This window comes from Polyergus mexicanus, unplaced genomic scaffold (assembly GCF_030449975.1).
Source record: "Polyergus mexicanus isolate NDT 795.1 unplaced genomic scaffold, iyPolMexi1.0 SCAF_27, whole genome shotgun sequence".
NCBI lineage: Eukaryota > Metazoa > Arthropoda > Insecta > Hymenoptera > Formicidae > Polyergus > Polyergus mexicanus.
The window spans coordinates 2,926,082-2,950,949 of record NW_027223347.1 but is presented as its reverse complement, the minus strand read 5'-3'; the positions used below and the strand labels follow the sequence as shown (position 1 = coordinate 2,950,949).

The window sequence follows — 24,868 nt, the reverse complement described above, 5'->3', positions numbered from 1 at the left end:
TCCCATGTTACAATGGCATCCAAATGTGATTTTTATAAAAATAAAAAAAAACCCGCTCCTCGTTGTTATTAATTCGATATTAAGTCTTTTGTCACAAGCTAACGATGATAAAGTTAACACAATTGTTACGTCATTCTGATTGTCTATTATTCAAGTTCAGATTTTATACATAATGTTCATTTATTTTAAATGATTCATGAAATTTCTTTCAGTATTCTTTTCTTACGATTAGCACTTTTTTTTTCTTAGTTCAGTATTCCTCCCTATTATATCATATTACATTCAGCATTGTTATTATTTTTATTATTATTCATGTACGTATTATATTTATAACGCTGTAATGAAAGATATTCTACGGTTTATCGATAGTGCGATTCTACCGTACTGTGATATGAGCCATTTATTATAATGATAAGTTATAGTAAATCAGGATAATTAAAATGGCTGCTAAAGTCGGTCAACGTTAATAGTGGTTGACTAAATACTTTATTACAAATTGCGTTATACGGATATATATATATGTGTGTGTGTGTGTGTGTGTGTGTGTGTGTGTGTGTGTGTGTGTGTGTGTGTGTGTATGTGTGTATTTGGAGCGATAATAAAAAAAAAAAAAATGTATTGTCGCTTAATAGAGCTTATATATTATACTTGAACATAAATTTTTCTATTTTGGCGATGGAAATTCAGGGAGATCGAGATATTTCGAAGCGCTCGAAGATAGAATCCGCGAATCGAGGAAGTGACATCTCTGAATCCGCTATTCGCTATTGATATCCTTTTACGGGATTGATATTCTCTCGGATGGCGTTGCGGGGTGATCTTTCCCTCCTCGGTTACGAGATCACGTGAGAAAGTGCATCGTATGCATTATGCATCGCGGTACGCGAACGAACGGACATCGCTTGAAAATCTCTCGACGTGGACCACATTGTGTTCTAAAAAAAAAAAAAAAAAAAAAAAAAGGCCGGATAAAATTGCATTATTCGTATAAAATTTCATATAAAGAAAATATATTGCATTGTAGAATTTCGAGAGCCTCTCATTATGTGATTACAATTTTATCAGTATTATTTTATACTTTATTATAATATACGAAATAAAACTTTTCTTATATAGAAGAGAGAGAGAGAGAGAGAGAGAGAGAGAGAGAGAGAGAGAGAGAGAGAGAGAGAGAGAGAGAGACAATAACCCGCTTTTTATAAATTATATTATTTTACAATATGTAACTTATAATTATATTAATTTAAAATATTTATTATTATTATCATTATTATTAATTAATTCGAGAACAAAAATAGTTAAATGATTGATTCGTATTTATATTAACGAATTAAATTTCGGGAGATAACGTGTATAATATGTGTATCGCTCGCTTTCGTTCTCGATATGTACGCGATCGCTAATGCAATTTCACGGGCGTGTACATATGCAATAACGAAGGCTTAGGTCAGCCTTTCATATGTACATGCTGCGACTGATTACTTCTTGTCCACGCGCGATTCGTATTAATTTGGTTTGCCGCTTATATATATATATATATATATATATATATTTTTGCATACCTCATCTCGTTCGCATTTCCACCTCTAATTGCATCTGCAGTTCTGACGCTCATCTCGAACGCAGAAGCGAAGAGTAGATGGAGATTAGTTATTTCGTCATCATTATTTAGTCGTGCTTCTGTTTTTTTTTTTTTTTTGTATCACTTCAAAGCAGCGGGTGGGTGGGAGGGAGAGGGGGAAGATAAAAAATCCAGATACTCGTGGATTTAGGAAGATCTGGAAACTGAGAGAGAAAGATCTAAGTATGTATCCGCGAATCCAATAATACTGTCAGTAGACACCTCTCGCGTTTCTGGGCTAATTTCGGGATCGCTACGCGTTATACATGAGAACCAGACTTAAGACTTAGTCTCGACGGAACTCCCGACGTCGACATCGGGAAAGGAATAGGATGGCAGAATGAGAAGGGGCAGAGGGGGAGGAAGAAGTCGCGGATTAGTTTCGCTCGCGCGTGTGTTCGCCGGCAACTCAATCTAGAGATTTGGTTTGTAGCCCGAGAGACAGAACGACGTTGCGACGATGTCGTTATCGACGTAGACGACATCCCGAAAGAGAGAGAGAGAGAGAGTACCCTAATCATGAAATCCTTAATCATCTATCGCGTTTGTCAGTGACTTCGAAAACTTTTGAAGCTTCGAGTTTGATTAGAGATAAAAAAAATTATAATTGATCGAATTTTTAATAATAAACTTAAATATCTCTCTCTCTCTCTCTCTCTTTCTCTCTCTCTCTCTCGCAACGATGAAAAATCCAGGTCTAGAAGTGTCACATCAACTTTTCGTCTTCAAGAAAGATGAAGAAGCATCATAGCAGAATCCTTGTGGCATACTAACTATCCCGCAGTAGGATATATATATATATTTCCTTTATCCTTAGGTCATCATCTAAATCTAAACTCTTTTTTTTTTTAATTATATCGCAGAAGAAAGTAATTGTATAAATATATATTAAAATTGAAACAAAGTTAATTTAAAGAAAAATAATAAAAGAAATTAATTTAATTAACGTTAATTTGGCTTTACATTAATTTGATTAAAAATAAAGTAATTAAATGTGTAAAATAGATTGATATATTATAAAAATAATGAAATAAATCGAGATCATTATCAAGATAAAATTAATGTACACGTACATGTATATTGAGATCTAATTGTAAGTCGAAATAAAAATAAAAATATATTATTTCAATTATAAATCTACTTGCGCATTTCGCAATACGCTCGAGGGAAAAATCGAAAAATTGGAATGTAGCTGAAAGTTTCAGCTATACAACTCGAGGATATAATGATTTATTTAGCGAAAGTGGTGGATTTTTATTGGAAACACGTCGTAAAACTGGATATCGACAAGTGTTCAGATTTTAGGTTGAAGGTGAGAATAGGATTGGGTGTAGGAGGGTGGCAACGAAATGGCCATGAGATGAATTTTAATGAAGGATCGCCAATGCGCTGGCAGTAAATTAATCGATTTGAATCTGATACTGTCGATAGTTTTTTTTTTTTTTTTTTTTTTCTACGGAAAGGATATAATAACAAATATTGCAAAGTAATTATTTGTATAATTTAATAATAATTAGTGTATAATTAAAAAATTTTATACATAATTTAATTGTCTAAAATGAAGTTAATTATACTTTTTATATTTTGCTTCATTATACGTGTTATTATACTATTTTTTTTTTTTAATTATATTATTAGATGAATTTTTTACATATACATATTGATATCTTTTCCATTGGTTTGCATACATATTTAAAGATACGAACAACGTCATGATGGGAAAGCGCGTGTCACGCATGTATATAGGAAGATAATGAAAAACGATATCTTCTCATATCGGATTAAGGGCCATTCTTAGGATATAAAACGAAGATCGGAGGCCATCGTCGGTCGTGAAACGCCATTCCATGCATTTTGAAACGGCCAAAATGACATCTACGAATTATGTTTTCACGATCGTCTCTTCGATCTCTCTTTGCCATCCTGTAAGAGCTCAATATTATCGTGTCATAAAATTCTGATGATTATTCTCGTAGAATGTCTCATCTTGGCCAAACACGATCATAAATAAAGTAACAAATAATACATTGATGATATCTAATTTTTTTATTTACTCGTGTTAACTCTGTTTACACACACACATATTTTTTTTAACATTTTTTTTATAAGTATATAAAAATATGTCTATATATAATCTCTCGGCTAAACTATCAAACTTAAAACTTGAATTTTGGCTAAAATAAGAAACAACATTTTTTTTCTCTAGCATGCATAAGCGCTTTATTTTAGAGACGTTGGCGTCTAAACATGTAATTAAATAAACTATCCTTAAAAATAATGAGTAATAGTAAAATAAAAAGGTAGAATAATTTTTATGTAATTTCATTTGTCCAATAATAAATAAAAATTTTTAATCTTTTCGCGATGTTCAAAATGTTGGCTTACTCAAATACTAATAAAGCATTATTTTGCTTGACTTTAATATTCTTACGGGAATTTGTGTTTGCGTGATAGTAAGATTGATACGTAAAATTGAAGAAATTGTCATAAGATTGATACATAAAATTTAAAAAAATTGTTATTTTATTTTTATTTTTATTTCGGAGTATATTTTATATTTTTCATTCGCTTGAGTAAATATATCTCCACAATGCAAAGCATATCTCTGGAAGAATTTTTTTTGTTTTGTTTTGTTTTGTTAAACGCGTCATTAATTTAAATTTTAAGTTTAACGATTTAAAACACGAGTACCTTATATACATATATGTGTGCGAATAGCATTATCATATATTATATAAACGTATTAAATAAATGTATGTTCATATTGTATGTGCGTGCGTGCACACACAAATAATAATCCTATTTGTGAATGATAATATTTACAATTATATGTGACACTATATTAAAATTAAAATGTAAGAAGTATCTTTTTCTCTCTTCCAATTTTCTCAAAAAATTTCAGAGAATTAAAAAGAAAGAAATATTTTTCCTCCGTTCCTCGAAAATGTTTCATGTTCTCTGATACTAGAAGCTCTCGAAAGCACTGACTTTGCAAATTATAGCGATACAAAGCAATTTTTGCATTTGTGTATTTACGTCAGATTTATATTTATGCACTCGTAATATTATCTAGACACTTTACTTTGCTATTTCTTATCTTTTTCTTTTATCTCGTCACATCGAGAAAAAAAATGGCAACGGGAATTGCATTTTTATCGTTTGTCCTCGTTCGCGCAGAAATATTTGCCGAGAATATTTACAACGCCATGAAGGTCTTTTTAGAATTGATATCTGTATCAATTGGCATTCGATCTTTTTTTCACAACGAAATGTTATTGCCGTTATGTAATTCGCCGTTAAAATTGATGCGATCGATAATAAATCGTCGAGAGTGGAAAAACTTATTTCTTTTAAAAATCATTCTAAAAAATAAGAATCAAAAATCTACGTTTTTTTTTTAAATAAATAAAGTTATAAAAGAGATTTTCTAAAAAATTATGAATATTAAGGAGCATTATATGTATAATCGCGTAAAAAAAAAAAAAAAATTACAAATTAATTTTTATATGCGATACAGGTATAATATATTTTTTTACGTTAACAATATATTGTATGTTAAATCTAGACGTAAATATTTTTTTTATCGCAGAAAAAACGGCACAACCTTGGAGAAGTTTCATCTACAGATCTCAAGATCGGAATTATATTCTAAGAATTCAAAATACGTGGACCAACTGCTCCATGAGATGGCGACTAAGCCGATTCTTCGTGTCGGTGAGTATAAAAATATAATCTTTAATTAATCACGAAGTTTGTAACAGTGTCTTCTATAAATGATTATTTTCTAATTCCTTCGGAGAAATTTTTTTGAATATTTGCCTTTCAATCATATTTTATTTTCAAATATATTATTCACTGTATGCCATTTAAGTTCAAATGTTATTTATTACTTTGCGTTTCTCTTTTTTTATTTTAAGCTTATTTCGTAATGTATAATATTTTTATTTATGTTAATTAAAGGAATTATAGGAATTGTTTCTTTATAAAGTACTTTTATAAGAACATTATAAGCCAAGGGTGAGATACGACATGTGAATAATTATGATTTCCGAAACGCGGAAATCTATTCTATTATAATCGTTATATTCTCCTATAATTTCAAAATTGAAAGAGTTTCAGTTATTAATAATAATAATTAATAATTATTATTATTATAATATTAATTAATTTTTTCATATTCATATAATTGCCCGATAATAGATACGCTGTCAGGTTTTCGGAAAAATGTCATCGATACGAAAAATCGAGATATTGGTTTGAGCGTAAAAATGTTACGAGTTGTTTTATACGTATATTTCGTAGAGTGCTACCCAATAATAACGATGTTATGAAGTTGAATAAAAGAAGACGAAGAAACAAAAGTTGTAGTGAAACAGATAAATGAAAAACTTTCGCCGTAATAATTAATATTCCGCTCCAATTCGATCGAGAATTAACAAGGACCGTATTTAATTAGTCGTGGTAATTAGTCTAATTATTCACGATGATTGCAATTATATATAAGTTAACCGTCACTAAATGTCGTGAAATGTACGTATATTTGATCGAATAATAGCAAAATGGTCGAAAAAAAAAATTAAGATTATAGCTGTCAGATGATATCAAATTGTTTCTCGCACGCGAATTAAAAAAAAAGAATACTAATTTTGAATTTACTTTCTATATATTAATGTAAAAAATAGTTAATACTTACTATACAATACGCAACAGCGAAATTGTAAAATATAAATATATCGAAATTATACAAAGCAGTGCTCATTTAATTAATATTTTAAATGATATTAATATATATATATATATATACATCATTATTATTTTCATTATTATATTATCACATACTTATATTATTATATATAATATAGAACGTATATAAAATATTGTAGATTTAATTGTAAAATACTTAAAATATTTAATATATTTATACATAATTATTATACTATATATAAATATATCTTAGCATTATTTAAGATTTATATATATATATATATATATATATATCTATCTATTCGATCGGTCGATTCGAGTTAGCTAATTATAAATCATCCCGACAGCACATTTCTAATTGTAAAATCACGAATCTGCATTTGTTTATTAAAACGTTATCGCGATGAATCGGCATGTTAGGCTAACAATAAATCTGGTTCTATTCGCCGCTGAATATATCGATCTCGCGATACCAACTGTATTGATTTCTTGAATTCTGTATACTTTTAATTCGGATTGCAGACAACGGACGTTTATTACTTTCATTATTATTGCCACGACGATTTATTATTGCTTCAACGAATTATCAATTTTTGTTATTCGAAGTTGGTAGTGACACGAGAGTTAAATAAATTCCTTGACTATATCATATTTTATTAAAAATGCCATAATTATTTCATAACATTTTATAATCAATAATGTGTAGAAAGATTTTGATATTCTTAAATTAATAAATTGGATTTTATAATATATATATATATATGTAAATATAATCCCCCTTTTTTATTATTAATCATATATTACAATATATAATTACACACGTATACACATAATAATAATTATATATTAGATAGTTAGAGGGGGGGGGGATATAGAGAGAGATACTATACCAATATTATTATAATAATTCTTGTATGAGAAAGTTCTAATTTTTTAATTACATCAAGTATATATTCTGTAATGTAAAGATTTATCGGTTGGTTTGTTACAGTTCAAAAGGACGGTGGCACGCAATTAAAATTGATCATTGATTATGGTGATAGCATGCAAGCATTATTTAAACCAATGCGGTAAGTACGCCATTATCGCTCGTATAAGAACACACATTTAACTATTTTATTCTGGTTTCTTTACCCTTTATTCTCTTTAGAATACGCGTAAATCAAATATATATATATATATATATATATATATATATATATATATATATATATATACTTTTTTTTTATATGTATATTTTGATATATATTTAATTTGAATATAAATTTTATATATATATAAAATTTATGTATTTAATATTAAAATATTATAATTATTATATTTAAAATTTACATATTAAAATGTGTATAAAAAAAATGATATATATCAAATATAAAATAGAACTAATGGCGCTAATTAGTGACAATCGTGTGCAAATTACGAGGAAGAGGTCAACTTGGACGACTTTCGCGAATAAAGACGACGGAACACTCAACAGAGTGTCGCAAAGTTCTCGGTATATCTTGGAGTCGCAGGCCGGCAATGTGCGAAATTACTTTGACAGTTTGTCGGCGCTCAATGGGTGTCGCGACTACTGTAGGACATCGTTCCGATAGCGCCTACATTAATGCCAAGATGTATACGAAATCTCTCTCTCTCTCTCTCTTTCTTCACCGAAAAAAATTTTCTAATCAGAATTTGAGTGAAAATTCTTAATATATCTGCGACACAGTTCTGCATCGTTCTAATCGTGTACATAAAAATACATGATAAGTTCTGGTACGAAACGGACCACATATGTAATCACTTCTTTTGTCCCTTGTCGTCAGATTTTCTCATTGACCCAAGTTACGCGGATACAATTACGAGTGCAATTATATAAATGGTATGTCGCGCTCACCCTTTATGCTGTGAAACACTCTCAAGTAATCTTACGGTTTCTTCCTTTCGTCGTTCCCCTTTTTTCTTTTTTCTTTTTTTTTTCACCACTCTTCTTTTCTTTTCATACCGTGCTTCTCTCGTAAATGATACGGCACATACCCCATTGTTTCCGAGCATACGTGTCTTTTTGCCTGATACCTTGTCAAACGCGACCAATTCAATTGAAGTTTAATAGATATTTAATCCCGACCATTTTTATTTCAAATTACGATATATGGCAATGTCGTATTTGCAAATATTACTTCTTTAAATCAAGTGACTTTGTCATTCTTCATTTTTAAAAATCGATATATTTATATTAATAAAATAATCCATCATAATGTACACAAAATTATATAATAAGATGTAGAATAATAATACTTTAAAGAATTTAAATATACGTGTATGTGTGTGTGTGTGTCGCAATAGAATATTTTTAACATTATCAGTAGAGAAGTAGCGAGATAGCGCAATATCCACAGGAGAAGACCGAGAAAAATTTTCGTACAAGCCTGATATTATAACTCTATCTCTGTCCCTCTTATTTCTTCCCGTCATCTCTTTCTTTAAATGATCCACACGAGTCCAGAACCCTTTAAACTTCCAGTGGGCCGAAGATTCCACGAGTAAGTGGCCGCCGCTCGCGCGGCTTAAACTCCGGTAATAAGTTCGCCAATAAGTTCCTCCGAAAGTTTTGCGACCTCGCGAGAATTTTGGGGCCAGCTCCGGCCGCAATAAGCTCTCGTTATTCCCTCGGACAAAATTTATTCTAGTTAAAGAAGGAATAAAAATATATTTTTTTTTACGGTACACACACACACACACACACACATACTTATTATATATGCGATTTATCTATTTTAAAATTTACATATTTCATAAATAATGTAAAAATATAATTGAATTGTCTGCGATGTCAGATTCCAAAAGTGGCACCTTCACGAAATACTTACGAAGCAATGACCTATATTTTACGAAACAATAAGAATCCAAGTGTCAAGCGTTCTTGTAGCAATTATAATTTGATCATCAGAATTTAGAAAGTTGACGATACGAGTTCTTCAATAAAAAGGAATATTAAATTAACTGCTCGATTGACTCGATTTCCGCGATTAGATTTTTTTTCCTTATTTCTTAAGATCGATCACAGATTTCATTTGTATATGTGTGTTTTGCGTATGTGTTTATTGTCCTATCTCATGTATATACACATATAACGCGCGGCTCGTAAGCCCGCGCGCTAAGATCATTGAGTAAATATTTGATCGCCCTCGAGTTTGCGGAACTCCTGAAGCTCTCTCTCTCTCTCTCTCTCTCTCTCTCTCTCTCTCTCTCTCTCTTTCTCCTTCCCCTTCTTTTCTTTCTTTCGTCCTTCTTTTCCCTTCCAGCTCGTCACGAAAGAAATCCTCAAGAGAAACTCCGGGACCAATAAAAGCCCGAGCTTTCGCATTGTCCCATCGTTGCACTTCCCCGGCGAATAATTTTGATTTTTCTTTATCATACGATGTTTTCCGCCCGACTGCGCGTTGCATAATTTGAAACTTATCATTTTGGAATGACATGATAAAATATTTTACTAATTGGATATATTGTATGTAAACATATATATGATAAGATGAAGAAGATGATAAGATGATAAGATGATTTTTTTTTTTTTTTTTAATTTAAATGCGCGATCTCCCACATATCTGGTAATGTCCTTATTTAGGTATCAATTCAATAGCAGAAAGCGTGAGATAATTATCAACTAGCGATTGATAACGAGCATGGATTTATAACAATTGAATATTAGGATACGTAAACATATATGTATACGCGCACGCGTATGTGCTGTTCAATTATAATTAATTTTATCCGCTAAATGAATAATTACGAAGTGTCGGATGTATTGCGAATTATTAATAGAAATAATATTTATAATTATGATTTATATAAATCCTTTTACAATGTTTAAAGAAGGATTGAGGGAAAAGGTGAAGATATCTTTCATTTGCTTTTAATATATATAAGTTTCGATATAAAATTTATATGAAATTTTTTTATTAAAAAAAAAAAATGCTATTTCATTGATTAGTAAAATTAAATAGTTTTGCGTAAGTTCATTTTGTATAAAACTTAAGAGATGGCAATCTAGTAAATAGATTGATATATATATATATACATATAATTGACATGATTATTGAATTATGCAATGTAGGTCGATCACAAAGTCACGCGACAGATATTATATCGATCGATTGATGCCGCAATTGCCTGTAATCTTTTTGCAATACAGCAATTTCGTATAATCCTTACGATATTACGCACGCGAGTCTTTTTCTGAACACGTTCCGTATCTCTCTGTCGATTGCATAAGATATTTCAAAATAATTTCGCATGCTTTCTTCAAAATTCTTCAAAATTCAAAAAAAAAATTATACATACTAAACTCCCATTTCAGACTTTGTTCTCTTTCTTTCTTTCTTTTTTTTTTTTTGTGAAATTTATTTTTAATATAATGATAATCGTGTCATTATCGTACGCAGATTCCCGCGAGAGCAACAGACTTTGCCGAATCATTTCTACTTCACAGACTTCGAGAGACATACCGCTGAAATCGCTTCCTTCCATCTAGACAGGTAAATTATTATAACATATATATATTTTTTTTTTCCACGAATATATATATATGTTGAGATCAAAGTTTTACCTGATTTTATATGAGAAAGAGAAATTGAGAGGGTAAAATCAATGATTTCAAAAAGAATAATGAAATTAATTATAAAAAATTTAAAGATATAATTCGCACAATATATTATAAATCCAAATTGAATTCAATAAATATCATGAAAATTTATTTTTTCAACACATTTCAAATGAGTTTAAATGAATCAAATTTCTCAAGACGAAGACTGTATATCTTATTTCTTCTGTCCAGGGAATAATATTTAAAAAAAATAAATCTTGCTCGTAGGATAAAAGAATTGACATGTAGATTGACATAGAATTTCCCTTCGCGAGTTTAATATTAAATTAAATTAATATTAATTTTTTTTTTTTTTTTTTTTTTAACTCAGGAAAAGAAAGATCTCATGTTTTTCTATTTACAGGCTTTTGGGATTTCACAGAGCGATGCCAGTGACTGGTCGAACTCTCAATGTTACAACAGAAATTTATCAGATTGCCGATGGCGAGCTGCTCAAGACGTTCTTTGTGAGCCCAGCTGGCAATCTGTGCTTCCATGGCAAATGCAGTTATTATTGTGACACCGCACACGCGGTTTGCGGTAGCCCCGACACCCTGGAGGGCAGCTTTGCCGCTTTTCTGCCCGACAAAGCCTTCGCCGCCAGGAAAGCCTGGCGACACCCTTGGCGCAGGAGTTATCACAAACGGAAGAAGGCCCAATGGGAAAACGGTAAGGCACCGAGAATTTCTTGAAGAATTCTATCCTAAGAAACTCTAAGGATTATAAAAGGAAAGATAAGGTCTTTTTTAGCTGTGTATTTTATTTTACATTTCAAAACTAATGTCTCATAATTCTTCATTGCATCTTACTTAATTATTTATTATTATTATTATTTGCGTTAACATCTTTTTTTATATCACTTTTTTTTGTGCTATTATTATATCCTTGATTTAATAATCGTTATGCCATTAGCGATAGGATCGATTATTATTATATCATTATTATGATTTATAAATGTTAATTAATACATGGCAATGAGGATAATAAGCATTCACGTTTACATATACATATATAATATATATATATATACATATATATTTTTTTGCAAACTTGCAGATTCCGACTATTGCTCCCTAGTAAAAGAGATCTCACCATATGACGAAGGTCGAAGATTGCTCGATCTAATGGACATGGCTGTCTTTGATTTTTTAACGGGCAATATGGACCGTCATCATTACGAGACATTTAGGATTTTTGGAAACGATAGTTTCACGTTGCATCTGGACCACGGAAGAGGTTTTGGGAAACCCTTTCACGATGAGACGTCTATTTTGGCACCTCTCTTACAATGCTGTATGATTAGACAGACAACTTTAAGTACTCTACTTCGGTGAGTCAGATTTTTGTAACTTTTACGATAATATTGTCTCCCCCCCCCTCCCCCTTCCTCTCCCATCCGCACATAATATTTGATGCCGTGTAATAATAATAATAGTGCATAATAATTTGTACAATAACTATTTTAATTCAAATTTTTTCTTTTTTTTTTTTTTTAAATGTCAAATCTCTCTTTTTCTTCATATATTGTTAAAAATTATTATTATAATTATAACTATATATATAATAAATATGAAATATATATATATACATATGTGCGTGCGCATTTCATATTATAGATATTGTATAAAAGAAAAATATATGTATATGTATATACAGGGTGGCCCCGAACATTCCAGCCAGACTTTGAGATCTTATAGGAAATTTAATTCTGAACAAAAAAATTTCCTATGAACATGGGTCGAAAAAATGGGATCCTTAAGAAGTTATCGCTGAAAAATCTCTGATGCAAAGGAAGGGCGAAAGGTGAAAAGAAAATGAAATAAAAAGAGAACGAGACTTAATAAATTTCTTGAGAAAATGATAAAAATAAGAAATAAAGATCTTTCTCTTTAATGAAAATAAAATTAATTTTTTTAAACTAAAATAGCACGTAATAGTAGAGAATGAATAAAGACGTGAAAAAAACTAACTGTTCTCAAAATGTCCCCCTCCTAACTCCAATACACTTTCGGCATCGAATAACGACCGGATCTAGTCGCTTTACGGATTTCCTCCTGATTCAACTTTAATCGATCTAACAATAAGTGATAAAAGCACTTTTCGTACGTTCGAAACTGGTTATATCAAAATCTATGAAACGTACAACAATCATTTTAATCTCATTTGAAAGATAATTTAATTTTCTACAACTTTTCTTTCGGTACTTTTTGTTAAAAGGGATGCACATTTTCCATGATATTTGGAAATATGTGTAAAATAATCACAATTTCAGAGGTTTTTGAGCGATAACTTCTTAAGAAAGCATTTTTCGATCCATGTTTATAAGAAATCTTTTGTTCAGAATTAAATTTCCTATAAGATCTCAAAGGCTGGAACGTTCGGGGCCATCCTGTATAAATATTGAGTATAAAAATTGTAGAGTCCTATCATCATAAAATGATGCGTATTTCTCCAATGACACGAGTTAATATTCGAAATGTCAAACGAATGTTTGCGAGGGGTGGGGGGGGAGAGGGGGAGGGGGAGAGAGGAGGGAGGAGGTACGTGTTTCATGATTAGAGTGAACTAGATGGTATCGATGACGCAGAAACGAACGATTCAAATTAGAAGCGTTTTTTAATTCCGTATCCTGCGTGTTGTAATCTCCCTCTTGACATTATATTTATCGGTTTTCCATTTTCGATGCACATTGCGCGTCCGCGAAATTTCATCAGCCGGCTGAGCAACGAATTTTATCGCGCCGCCCGTAAAAAACATGAATCCGCATCAAAGCGAAGATTCACGATCGTGCCCTGACAATTCTGATAAAGCCCAATCCCCAGATTGGCCTTATCGCCAAGTTTTTGCCGGTTCCTTTTTTTTTTCCCCTCCCCCCGATAGGACCGAATTCATGGCAACCGAATTCTACTGTCGACTATTCTGAATTGGAAATTTGGCCGATCGACAGACACCGTTTATCATGTGCGTTTCGTTGAAGAATCGACGATTAAAAATACAATTGCTCTCATATTTCTATCATATGCGTGTCAAACTTCAGCTTTCTTCAAGAGGGGGGCGTGAAAAAATGCAGGATCTCTTGAATCGTATATTATCGCATTATATTTACATAAATCCTTTAATTCTCACATTCGCATACACGCATATATTTAAATGCGCTTACGTGTATAATATTCTTACATATATATATATATAAGTAGATCATGCGTATGTGTATAAAACTTCACATAAATCATAGAGAATCAAATTTTCAAGTTCAATATTTCTGCTAAGATCTTTTGGAAAAATTTACGCGAGACATGTACTCTCGTGAAAGAAATAGTACACTGGATATACGAGAGTATCGGATATTTTATTTGACACATTTAATTATACATATATCAATAGACCATTAGCTAACTATTAGTTTTTAATCTCGCGATAGAAAGGAAGATCGCGATTCTTCTCTCATGCTTACCCACTCAAAATGCTTATTAATGCATTAATGCATTGGCTATATTTTTTTTTTATTATTAAATAAATAAAACTACAATTTTTTTCTCTTCTTTTTATCTACGATATATTATTTTTGTTAACAGAAAAAATCACTATGCTATTTTTATTGTTAACAAAAATAATAATAATTATCGTATCAGAGAGAGAGAGAGAGAGAGAGAGAGAGAGAGAGAGAGAGAGAGAGAGAATTATACGTAATGATTCTACAAATCATAAAAATTTAAAAATTATATGATTAATATAAAAAATCAAAAATATATTACAGATAGGATTTTAAATAGTTGCTGCTAAAAATTAAAATGTGTAAGCACCCGTTTTAAACATAAACATCTTAAATTTGTCCATTTGTATAGAAAAACAAATAGAAACACATATACACATCCACATGCGCGCACGCAAATACATCGCAGAATTAAAGAAACCTACACGCCTATTAAACGCGTTATTACAGAATAATTGCTTCCTGCTGCGCTGTTTCGTCCCATGAACCGCTGTGATTGTGACTTCTTTTGTTAATTCGTTTTCTACATTTTGCACGTCGACCGATCGCCCGATCGACCAACGTAATTACGATAACAATGAAGTGAAATTACTTGCTTCGCCAGCAATTAAAAATTAAATAGTTGCAAATTTTCCGAAACAATAAAAATAATTTTTAGATCAATAATGGGCTATCTCTAAATGAGCAGATCGCGGCTGATGTGAGTGAAAATAATTTTTCAATATGTAATTAATTAAATATTTTTTCAAGAAAACAATATCGAGTTCGAAAGTTTTTTTTCCGGATTGATAATGGCCTCGAGACGCTTTTCGGAGCGAACGTGGGTTTTTAGATCAACAACCAGGCGGTCGGAAGCTTTCAGAACGATAATGGAAGCCTCGTGGAAGGGTTGATGGGACTGCCAATGAATAAAGTATCGGCTTGAGCAGACACTCGACTTGGGCTCTATTTATACGAGGTGACACACACACACACACACACATATATATGCGCACAACGTGGCCGCGTCACGTTGGATAAAAGACTCTCTCAAAGTACTTTGCTTTGCCACCGGTTGGCTACTCACCGGGGAGTCCTCGGAGGACTTTCTTTTAGGATTAAGGAGGAAGGATGAGCCTCGAGATCGAATAGCCTTTTCATCCCGTGACTTTTGTTTACCTGGTTGCTCTCATTGTCAACGCGCGTGTGTATAAAATTAAATTCTTATAAGTTATTCTACAAGATTATAAAAGGTGTCATGCTTCACGTATCACTTTATAACAACAGACTTTCTCTGATCAATTTAAACATATTTAATAAAAATATCGAATAACTTTACAACTATTTATATTATAACAAATGATAATTTTTTAATTAGGAGAGTATAAGATTATTTTAATAGATTAAAAAAAGTTTTTTTTATAAATTAAACTCTTTACAAATTGCACAATTATAGGGATGGGCTCAGACTTTAGAGATACCCTGTATATTCCTCATATAATTGCAAGAGTTAAGTTGATTAGAACATTAATTTGCAACTTATTATGAAAATATATGATGTGAAAAATTGAAGAATTCGAATAAATGATAATCTTGTTTGATATATTTTTTTTTAGAAAAAGTCGATTTCAAGAAAGCGTACACAAGGTATTTCCTATTATGAAAAGATAACGCAGAGATATCCTTTTCTCTTTCTCTGTGTTTTCTATTGTATATATAGAGTATCATATCTTTAATGCGTTATCTTTTAATGATAGAAAATTCTTTTGAAATCGATTTTTTCTAAAGAAAATATCAAACAAAATCATCATTTATTCCAATTCTTTAATTTTTTTAACATCATATATTTTAATATACGTGTGTATATATATATACATATATTTATAGAGCTGATATTTTTCGATATTATCTCGCTTCGAATAAAATACATGATAGTGTCCTCCAAAAACAATTTTTTCACCAATGTTAAATATTTTGACTTTAAGTGAAACTCTCTTAAAAACTTTTGGCTTTTGACCGTAATCAATGTTATGTGGCTTTTGGCTTTAGGCTTTAGACTATAAGTTAATTAACAATTATATTATAGCCTAAGGCCTAAAGCCAAAAGCCAAATAACATTGATTATTGCCAAAAGTTTTAAGTCTCGCTTGAAGCTAAAATAACATTGGTACAACCGAGTCGAGAGAAAAAAAAAGATTCTATAAATTGACTTAAATATCGCTATTTAAGCAGCTAAAATTTTATTCTTGCATATATATTTATTGCAAAATTATATGTGTTATGTGAAATACATAAAACAGATTTGCATTTGAAAAAAATAATCATCTAATTAATATAAAAATATAGATTATTAATTGATTTGAACCGAATATTCTTCTGAAAATAAAAATAATATATAAAAACAAAAGTGTATAAAGTTTCTGTATAATCGAATAAAATAAATATTTTTAATTTATATTTTTAATAGGGCGCGAATTCTCCTTCTATTTAAGCTAAGTAATCTCAAAAGAATAATATTACATATATATATATACACATATACATATAAGATTTATGAACTTATCATTATCCAAATATCTCTCTCAATTCTATAACAATCATAAACTTGCGTTAATCTATTGCAACAATCTCTCGATGATTCTCGAGAATCTCATGACATACTTGCAATGTTTGATTGCAATCGCAATTGATGCAAAACATGCAGAATATATTGTGTATAGTGCGGACACGTGGCAAACATATTTCCTTAAAAAAAAAAAAAAAAAAAAAAAAAAAAAAAAAAAAAAAAGTTACCGGAGTATCGCTTGTCAATTACAATTAAATTGAAAATTAAAAATACAGGATACCTAAATAATTGGAATCGCGTAAATTGATACAATTTATTTCATATTTACCTCCAATGCGCTCTATACCCAAAAAATCGAAATGCCAATGCTATAATGGCAAATGCGAGCGACTTTGTGCATAATAAATACAGTAAACAAACACGTGTGAATCAATCGCTCTCATCGCTATTGATCTCACTCAGTGCAGCAGAATATTACTGACGAATCTCACTCACAATGCTCATTGGAGGCTGAATGATTCGAATCAGTTCATAACGCAGTAACACAATTATTAGTTATTAACGTCAAAAGTTATTAATATCATTTACATGGGATACTAATTAATATTCAAAGTTCAACTGCAGATAAATTCGAGACCAATACATGTATATAAAATTTATTATTTTATATATTTATATAAAACTTTGTATAATATTATTAATATTATTTACACATTTTATAAAATATTAATCAAATTCTATATTTTTGTCTTTTATTATTATTTAATATAATCATCAAAAGTTTTATATGTATACAAACATTTATATATATGTATGTGTGCGTATATATACACACGCACGCACACACACACACACACATATATACATAAAACTTTATCGATATAATTTTTAATTTTGATTGCAGCTTTCACAACGGGCCTATACGACTTAGCGCTGCTATACGGCAGAGCATGGCGAGAGATCCCGTGGCTCCTGTTTTATGGGAACCCCATCTAAACGCCTTGGACCGGCGGATAGGCATCGTTCTGCAAGCTGTCCGCGATTGCATTGCCCGTGAAAATTCTTCGCAGCAGGTTATTCGCAATAATAAAATTGACTCGAGATTGTAGTCTTTGATCGCGATCGATAATAATTAATTGCAATGTAAAAACATGTAAAGAAATCTCTTTCCGTAAAGGCATTGACAGAGAATTCCTAGAATATTTGTTTCCACATATTTTTCTCCATTTATAATATTTCCAATATTTGTTCTATCAATTCATAAATAGAAATTGAATTAAAATGTTTATTTAATCAAATTGATTATATTAAATCGATCAGACAAATTGATTATACAGATGGGGTTTCATAAAGTTTATTTTTAATTTATTAACATAAGATTCGTATTTTTATTATTGTTTATATCTATCATTTCTTTTATCCGATTGAATCGGTATAAAATTATAAATGATACCAAAGCAATTTGATTCATTCGATCATTGAAACTCTTTTTAGAATTATAAAATTAATTCAATTTTTAATTTTAATTTGATTCAGAGATTATTATATTTGTTACTATCGCCCATGTTTTTAGCAACACTCGGAGAAAAATTTTGTCAATTTTTCGAAAATTTTAACATTCTTGTACATTAATATATTAACTATCATAAAATGAGAATTAATTAATTAATTAACGTTGGTTGTGCACGCATACAATATGTTTTTTGCCTCGGATAAAATTATAATGCGCACCAAAAAAAAAAAAAAAAAAATTAATATATTTAATCATAATAAATTTTTGATTTTATTAGAAATAGCATTAGTTTCTGTAAATTCGCGCGAGCCTTAGGCGTTAATTTCTCATAAAATGTTGCTCAACAATGTACCAAAAATAATAAAAAGTTAAACATATAGTGTCTATAACCAATTAAATGAATATTAAAGGAATATTCGTTATATTTTTCATAAAGAGAATTATAGGTAATTGTTTTATTGCAGCTAAATTAATATTTTTAAATTATGATCTGGTAGCTTTTAATACATATAATTAGAAAAAAAAATATATATATATATAATTTTACATAATAGAAAAAGAATTAATTGTTTAAGAAAGAATTTATAAGAAGAAAGAATGTGTTAAGAAGAAACTAATACGTATTAAAGAGAGACATTTAAAAACAAATTAAAATTTTTGATATCTATCCTCTTTAAACTTTATCGTGAATAATTTAATATGTTCTTAGAATTATTTATTCTTTTAATTAATCTTAAAACGGGGAAAAATAATAATAATTTTATGTATTTTAAAGTAGCTTTATATAATCATATACATATATATAGTTAACTTTCTCGAAGAAAAGAGAATATATCCAAACATATCGATAAATATCTTGTTTAAATCACACACATTAGTTTCATTTTGACAAGGAAATTTTTGATGTACAAAGAGGCTATTATGCATACTGTGTGTGTTGTGTATATGTGAGTGTGTGCATGCGAATATTATATAATACTTATAATTATAAATATACAATTTTTATCTCATTAATGAGATATGTATGCGTATTTTGTGTGATTGCGATTTAGCGATAATCAAAGAAAGTTTCGTCAGTGCAATAAATGTCAATGTAAATAACTTTAAATAACAATGTTAGAAAATTAATCTACTATCGGCCAAAATTCCATTTTTAAAACAAAGATTTTATTACTTATATATATTTTTTATATATTATAGAGAAATAATATATATAAAATTAAAAATAATTATAATTGTTAGGCATTAATAAATTATAGATAAATAATGATCTATAATAATAATACTTCAATGTTTTGATTATTTTAGTATTAATTCAAAGACTTTTAAAAAGTATAAATAATCGTAACGTGCGTATATGTATATATATATATATATATATATATAGAGAGAGAGAGAGAGAGAGAGAAAATCAACGATTATATAAAAATTTATTATGTAAAAATTATTAATTACTAATTATTACCTAACAATTACTAGCAATTATATAATTGTTACTAATTATAAAATTGTTTATATAGTATAATCTGTATGGCCTGCGTAATGAGTTAAAAATAAGTATAATAATATTTTTGTAAATAAAACGATTTAATTTTGAGAGCGTGAAAGGGGGGCGTTAATGTTTATATCATGTGCATGAGTGAAATTTGCGTGTATATAAATGCATAAGAGAGCTTTTGTAAATTACTTTTCATATTTTACTTTCCTTGTGTATCATGCACTTGTACGTGAAAAAAAATGCGTTAAATTGAAAAATAACACGGATTGCATTATTTTGAATTAATTATTCAATCAATATTGTTTCTTCTCTTCTATTTGTTGAATTAGATAAATATGTGAGCGCGCGTGCACGCACGTACACACGCACACACACATACACACACACACACACACATACAAATACACATATATATAATCACAATATCGATCAATCGCTTATTAAAAAGCGAAGAAGAAAACGCGCTGTTTATTGATCCTCTCAGAAAATCCATCGTTAACGTTTCCTCCAAGGAAGTTTTCCTGCGAAGAGAAGAGAAGAGAAGAGAAGTGAAGAGAAGCAAAGTTTAAGCCTTCGCTAAAGACGAATAAAGTTACGCGGAACCACAAATTCCCAAGTACAACAAACGCAGAGATCCGGCGGATACATTAAGGCGCAAAAAGTCGCGCAAATATTTGATGAGGTGCGAAGAGAGAGAAAATGCGAATGAGAATCTCGAAATTATTTTGCCGATCATTTTACTTATTCTAATATTCCAAAAATAAACCATCAAGCTTTAACAATTAAATTAACACAAAATAATTGACAGTGAAATTTTTCTTTTCTTTTTTTTTTTTTCCCCCCATATATATTGTATCGAAATTAAATTTTCTCAAGATTTGCACACACATACATACACAATAAAGTTAGAGAAATCTGTTGTAGATTTATGTAGATAAATCGTACGCGCGCGTGATAATTTTATCATTGATCATTATTTTTTATTGACATATTTTTCGTTGTCTATATATTTTTAAAGATTATTATTATAATTATTAGCATAATCAAAGATATTAATTTATTTTTATTCACATAATAAATTTTGTTCTTAACCAAAGAGATCGAGGTATCAATCAACCATAATTATCAATCATAATAATCGATACTTTTCGAATTAAAATTAATTGATTCGTATTTTCATAAATTAAACATCGGGGAAAGAAATATGTATAGGACAAAAGTTTATCCCTTATTATAAATTTTAAATAGATTGCTGCCATCGAATTAATCCGCATTAACATCAAGATAATCAAGATAATATGCCCGTCATATTCATTTTTCATGACACGTCAACATCGCGAATCTCGCGAATTCGCGAGTTTTTTTTTTCCGCGCTGGTAGATTTTCCCGATTTTCATGGTCGTAGCTGACAGACGAGGTGGAGATTTCCAGATCGCGAATAAATTTCGCAGGCCTGTCTATCTCGCAAACAAATGTCCGCAAATGGCAAGAATTGAGCTTCATGATTTTTTTCATAAATTTATCGATCACACATGCTGTTTTCGTTTATATTATTAATAATAAAGAACAATATATTATTATACAGTAGTCGAAATAGTGAAAATAAAAAATTATAAAAAAATAATCGAGGATTAAAACGTGTCAAAATTACATATTCCACATTTTATAATGATCAAAATATAATACAATATCGCGATTGCTAACTTAAAAATTGAATATCTCGAAAATTATTAGTTTGGAATATACATTTTTTTTTCTTTTTTCCCTTAGAATTTGCCGCTCTATAGAATTTTATCGTGAAAAAATTGTCATTTAAAGTTAAGATATTTCGTGTATATGTAGATAGAATTACTGGACCGCCCTTTTTATGTGTCTATATATATATATATATTTTTTTTTACTGACAATGAGATTTTACTTAAATATCTATATATTTATATGCTTTGTAATCTCATGGTATTATACAATACATTAACGTTTTCAACTTGATATCTATTTTTTTATCCAATATCTCTAGCCTTCTTTATCAACGATCAAAGGATAAGAATTGTTATTTTAAACTGAGATTACATGATGGGATCTTATTACGATTTATAGATCAGAAGACGGGAAGGCAATTATTATTAATTGCCCTAATATAATGCGAAAAGCAACTCAATCTATCTGTCAAGGAACGGACGTTCTGTTCAAGACATCTAACGTCACAAGCAAATCCGAGATCGTAATTAGCAGGATATACGCTCTCTCACCCACGCCGCTCTCCCGCATGCCAATCCGTTCCTTCAAAGGGAGACTGGTCTGATTCTGTTGCTGTCGTAGACAGGATCAGATTCCAGGCTGCTAATAACATGGAAGATATTCGTCGAACGCAACATTTGTCCTCTGTATATCGGCAAATCTTACTTATTAGTTCCGAGATATTCATGGCACAATATAGTAACAATAAGATTTATAGTATCCACTTAAAACGATCCGTTGAAAATGTGATCGGAAACACGAGTATCGTTTTTTCATCAAATATAATATTATTATCTAAACTATGACCAATGTTCAGTAAACAATAAAATAATTATATAATATTGTATTCATAGGTGTATATAAAAGTGAAGATATTTTCTCTCCGAATCATAGAAATGTTCGCAACGCGAGAAATTGAGAGAGCTCGAGAAAAATCCGCTTTATATCAGCTTTATTAGCGCGGGAAGAAGTTATGGAGAAAGATCTATTCCCCGAATGGTCCATGTGTGCAGATAAAAATTGCACGCAAAAACTTATGTTAGTTGGAGAGCTGATATATATTTATTCGAACGCAATAGATTTCTTGTGCGCTTTGTCATAAGTCAACTCTCAACTGCCACCATCACACCCTTTGCGAGTCAACGATATTCTCGACTTTCTTCGTCTGCAGTTTTCTAAACGAGGAAACGAACATTCCGAAAGTTTCTTCATGCTATATATCGATTATCATCGATATGTATTTTTTCGCGAAAAACCGAAAGATTGACGATGACGATTCGAAGACTCGACAGAAAAGGGATCGTGAGTATAAAGAATAAAAAGAATTCTAAGAAAGGATCTCTCTTTTCCTCTGTACAGATTTATAATATATTATATATATTCATTAGTGATAACATGCTTTATTAATTATAATAATAAATTATAACAAATCACTGATTATATAAATAAATTACTTATTATTATTATACACTCTATTACACATACAAATATGTTGCAATATATGTTGCAATATATATTGAATGCAGTTGCACGAGCTTTTCGGGTTATCTAATATACAATATAATAATTTATTGCATAAAAATAAGCTATATATGTATATATATATATAGATTATTTTTATAATGTGTACATATATTGTATATACTATATATATAAATTAAATACAGCAAATTAAAGAAGATATAAGAAACAAAAAATAAGAATTGTTTTCTTAGTTAAATAAGTAGAAATTCAAAATGTCTGTATGCGCGCGCGTGTGTGTGTGTGTGTGTGTGTGTGTGTGTGTGTGAGGATGTACATGCATGCATGCAAGCGGATGTGTACGCGTACATGTTATCCTTGGACACTTAGTATAAAAGAATATATATATATATACATATATAGCTTATTTTTATAATTTGCTCATATATAATACAATAAATTGTTATATATTAGATAATCAGAAAAGTTCGTGCAAATGCATTCAATATATATTGCAAAATATTTATATGTGTAATAGAGTGTATAATAATAATGATGAGTAATTCATTTATATAATGAGTGATTTGTTATAATTTATCATTATAATTAATAAAGTATGTTATCACTAATGAAATATTAAAAATAATAACTAAAATTTTATAATTCTATTGTATTAAACAAGAAACTTTGCATCACCAATGTCTCCTTTAAGGGACGGACATTCGCAATTTTTCGTCGTAAACAAATTTCTCTACGAGGAAAAGTCAGTCGTGGGAAATCAGCCAGCATTTCATCGACAATCTTTTGTACAACTCAGCGAAGTTTCGAACAAGAACTTTCTTCGACCAGCTAATCGATGAAGCTTCTGCGTAAACAAATGTACAACAACTAGCGCGTCGAAAGGCAAATCAAAGCAAAATCTTTCTTGTATCTATTATTAATAGCGAAATAGCAGCCTTCTCGGCGGAAGATAAATTTATTTTCTTAGAAAAATAATATATATATATATATATATATATATGCGTATATCCCTAATTTTCGGGATATTTCTCCGATGTATTTAAAATAGGACATTTTTTCCATCTCTCTCTCTTTCTTTCCCTGAATGAATTAGGAGATGGGAGAGTAAACCACAGGCGTAAATGTAAAAGCGTCACGACTCCTTTCGTGTCATCTTTCGCCGAATAGTCGGAAGATTTTGATAGAATGCATTTTAATGCGAAATTTGCATAATCGCTCGAATTCACGTGCGATGCGCACGTGATGCAGATGAATAAAGAACCTGAACCACACTAAAGCTTTCTTCCATCACATTCGCGTTTCTGTCCCTTACAAAACCCTCTCAATTCTTTTTCCAAGTTATTCTTTCATTTATTAGAAAAATAGAGGGTCAACTGATTTATCGATTCAAAATTGCTAGAATTTTTATAACAACAAACTATGCAGATTTAAACTTGTTATTGTGGTTGTAATATTTTTATTTCTTTATTATGTGATTAAAAATACTCCGAGTTGTAAATTTAAATAAACGTAGTATATAATTCGCTTATCGCCGTGACAATAATTAATTTAATTTAAAAAAGAATCAAAATAGTTTTAATGCGATAAAAGAATTATTTCTTGAATAGATGATCAATAAAATCAAATATTATTTTATGTAAAAATACGTATC

At 30.0% G+C, this 24,868-nt stretch overlaps 2 protein-coding genes across 12 annotated transcripts in view; one reads left to right on the top strand and one right to left on the bottom strand.

Moving 5' to 3' along the window:
* LOC138943578 (uncharacterized) overlaps positions 1–20,921 on the top strand; it is a 57,267-nt gene extending 36,346 nt beyond the window's left edge. For 4 of the 7 annotated variants that reach the window (XM_070314528.1, XM_070314525.1, XM_070314524.1 and 1 more), the window contains 6 exons: positions 5,211–5,335; positions 7,317–7,395; positions 10,750–10,842; positions 11,314–11,618; positions 12,006–12,279; positions 17,892–20,915. In XM_070314528.1, the coding sequence (XP_070170629.1) occupies positions 5,211–5,335; positions 7,317–7,395; positions 10,750–10,842; positions 11,314–11,618; positions 12,006–12,279; positions 17,892–18,096 (1,081 nt within the window). In that variant the 3' untranslated portion in view covers positions 18,097–20,915. Of the gene's footprint in view, positions 1–5,210; positions 5,336–7,316; positions 7,396–10,749; positions 10,843–11,313; positions 11,619–12,005; positions 12,280–12,605; positions 13,437–15,192; positions 15,401–17,891 lie in introns of those variants that run through there. The other 3 variants (XR_011448499.1, XM_070314523.1, XM_070314522.1) reach the window with 3 other exon arrangements.
* LOC138943579 (nibrin-like) overlaps positions 1–24,868 on the bottom strand; it is a 44,081-nt gene that overhangs the window by 13,213 nt on the left and 6,000 nt on the right. Inside the window, exon 10 of one of the 5 annotated variants that reach the window (XM_070314532.1) lies at positions 172–935. The exons of 1 other annotated variant lie outside the window; for it this stretch is intronic. The gene's annotated coding sequence lies outside the window, so the exon portion shown is untranslated. Of the gene's footprint in view, positions 1–171; positions 936–1,693; positions 1,786–7,663; positions 8,994–19,875; positions 20,520–24,868 lie in introns of those variants that run through there. 3 more of the 5 variants (XM_070314535.1, XM_070314533.1, XM_070314530.1) reach the window with 3 other exon arrangements.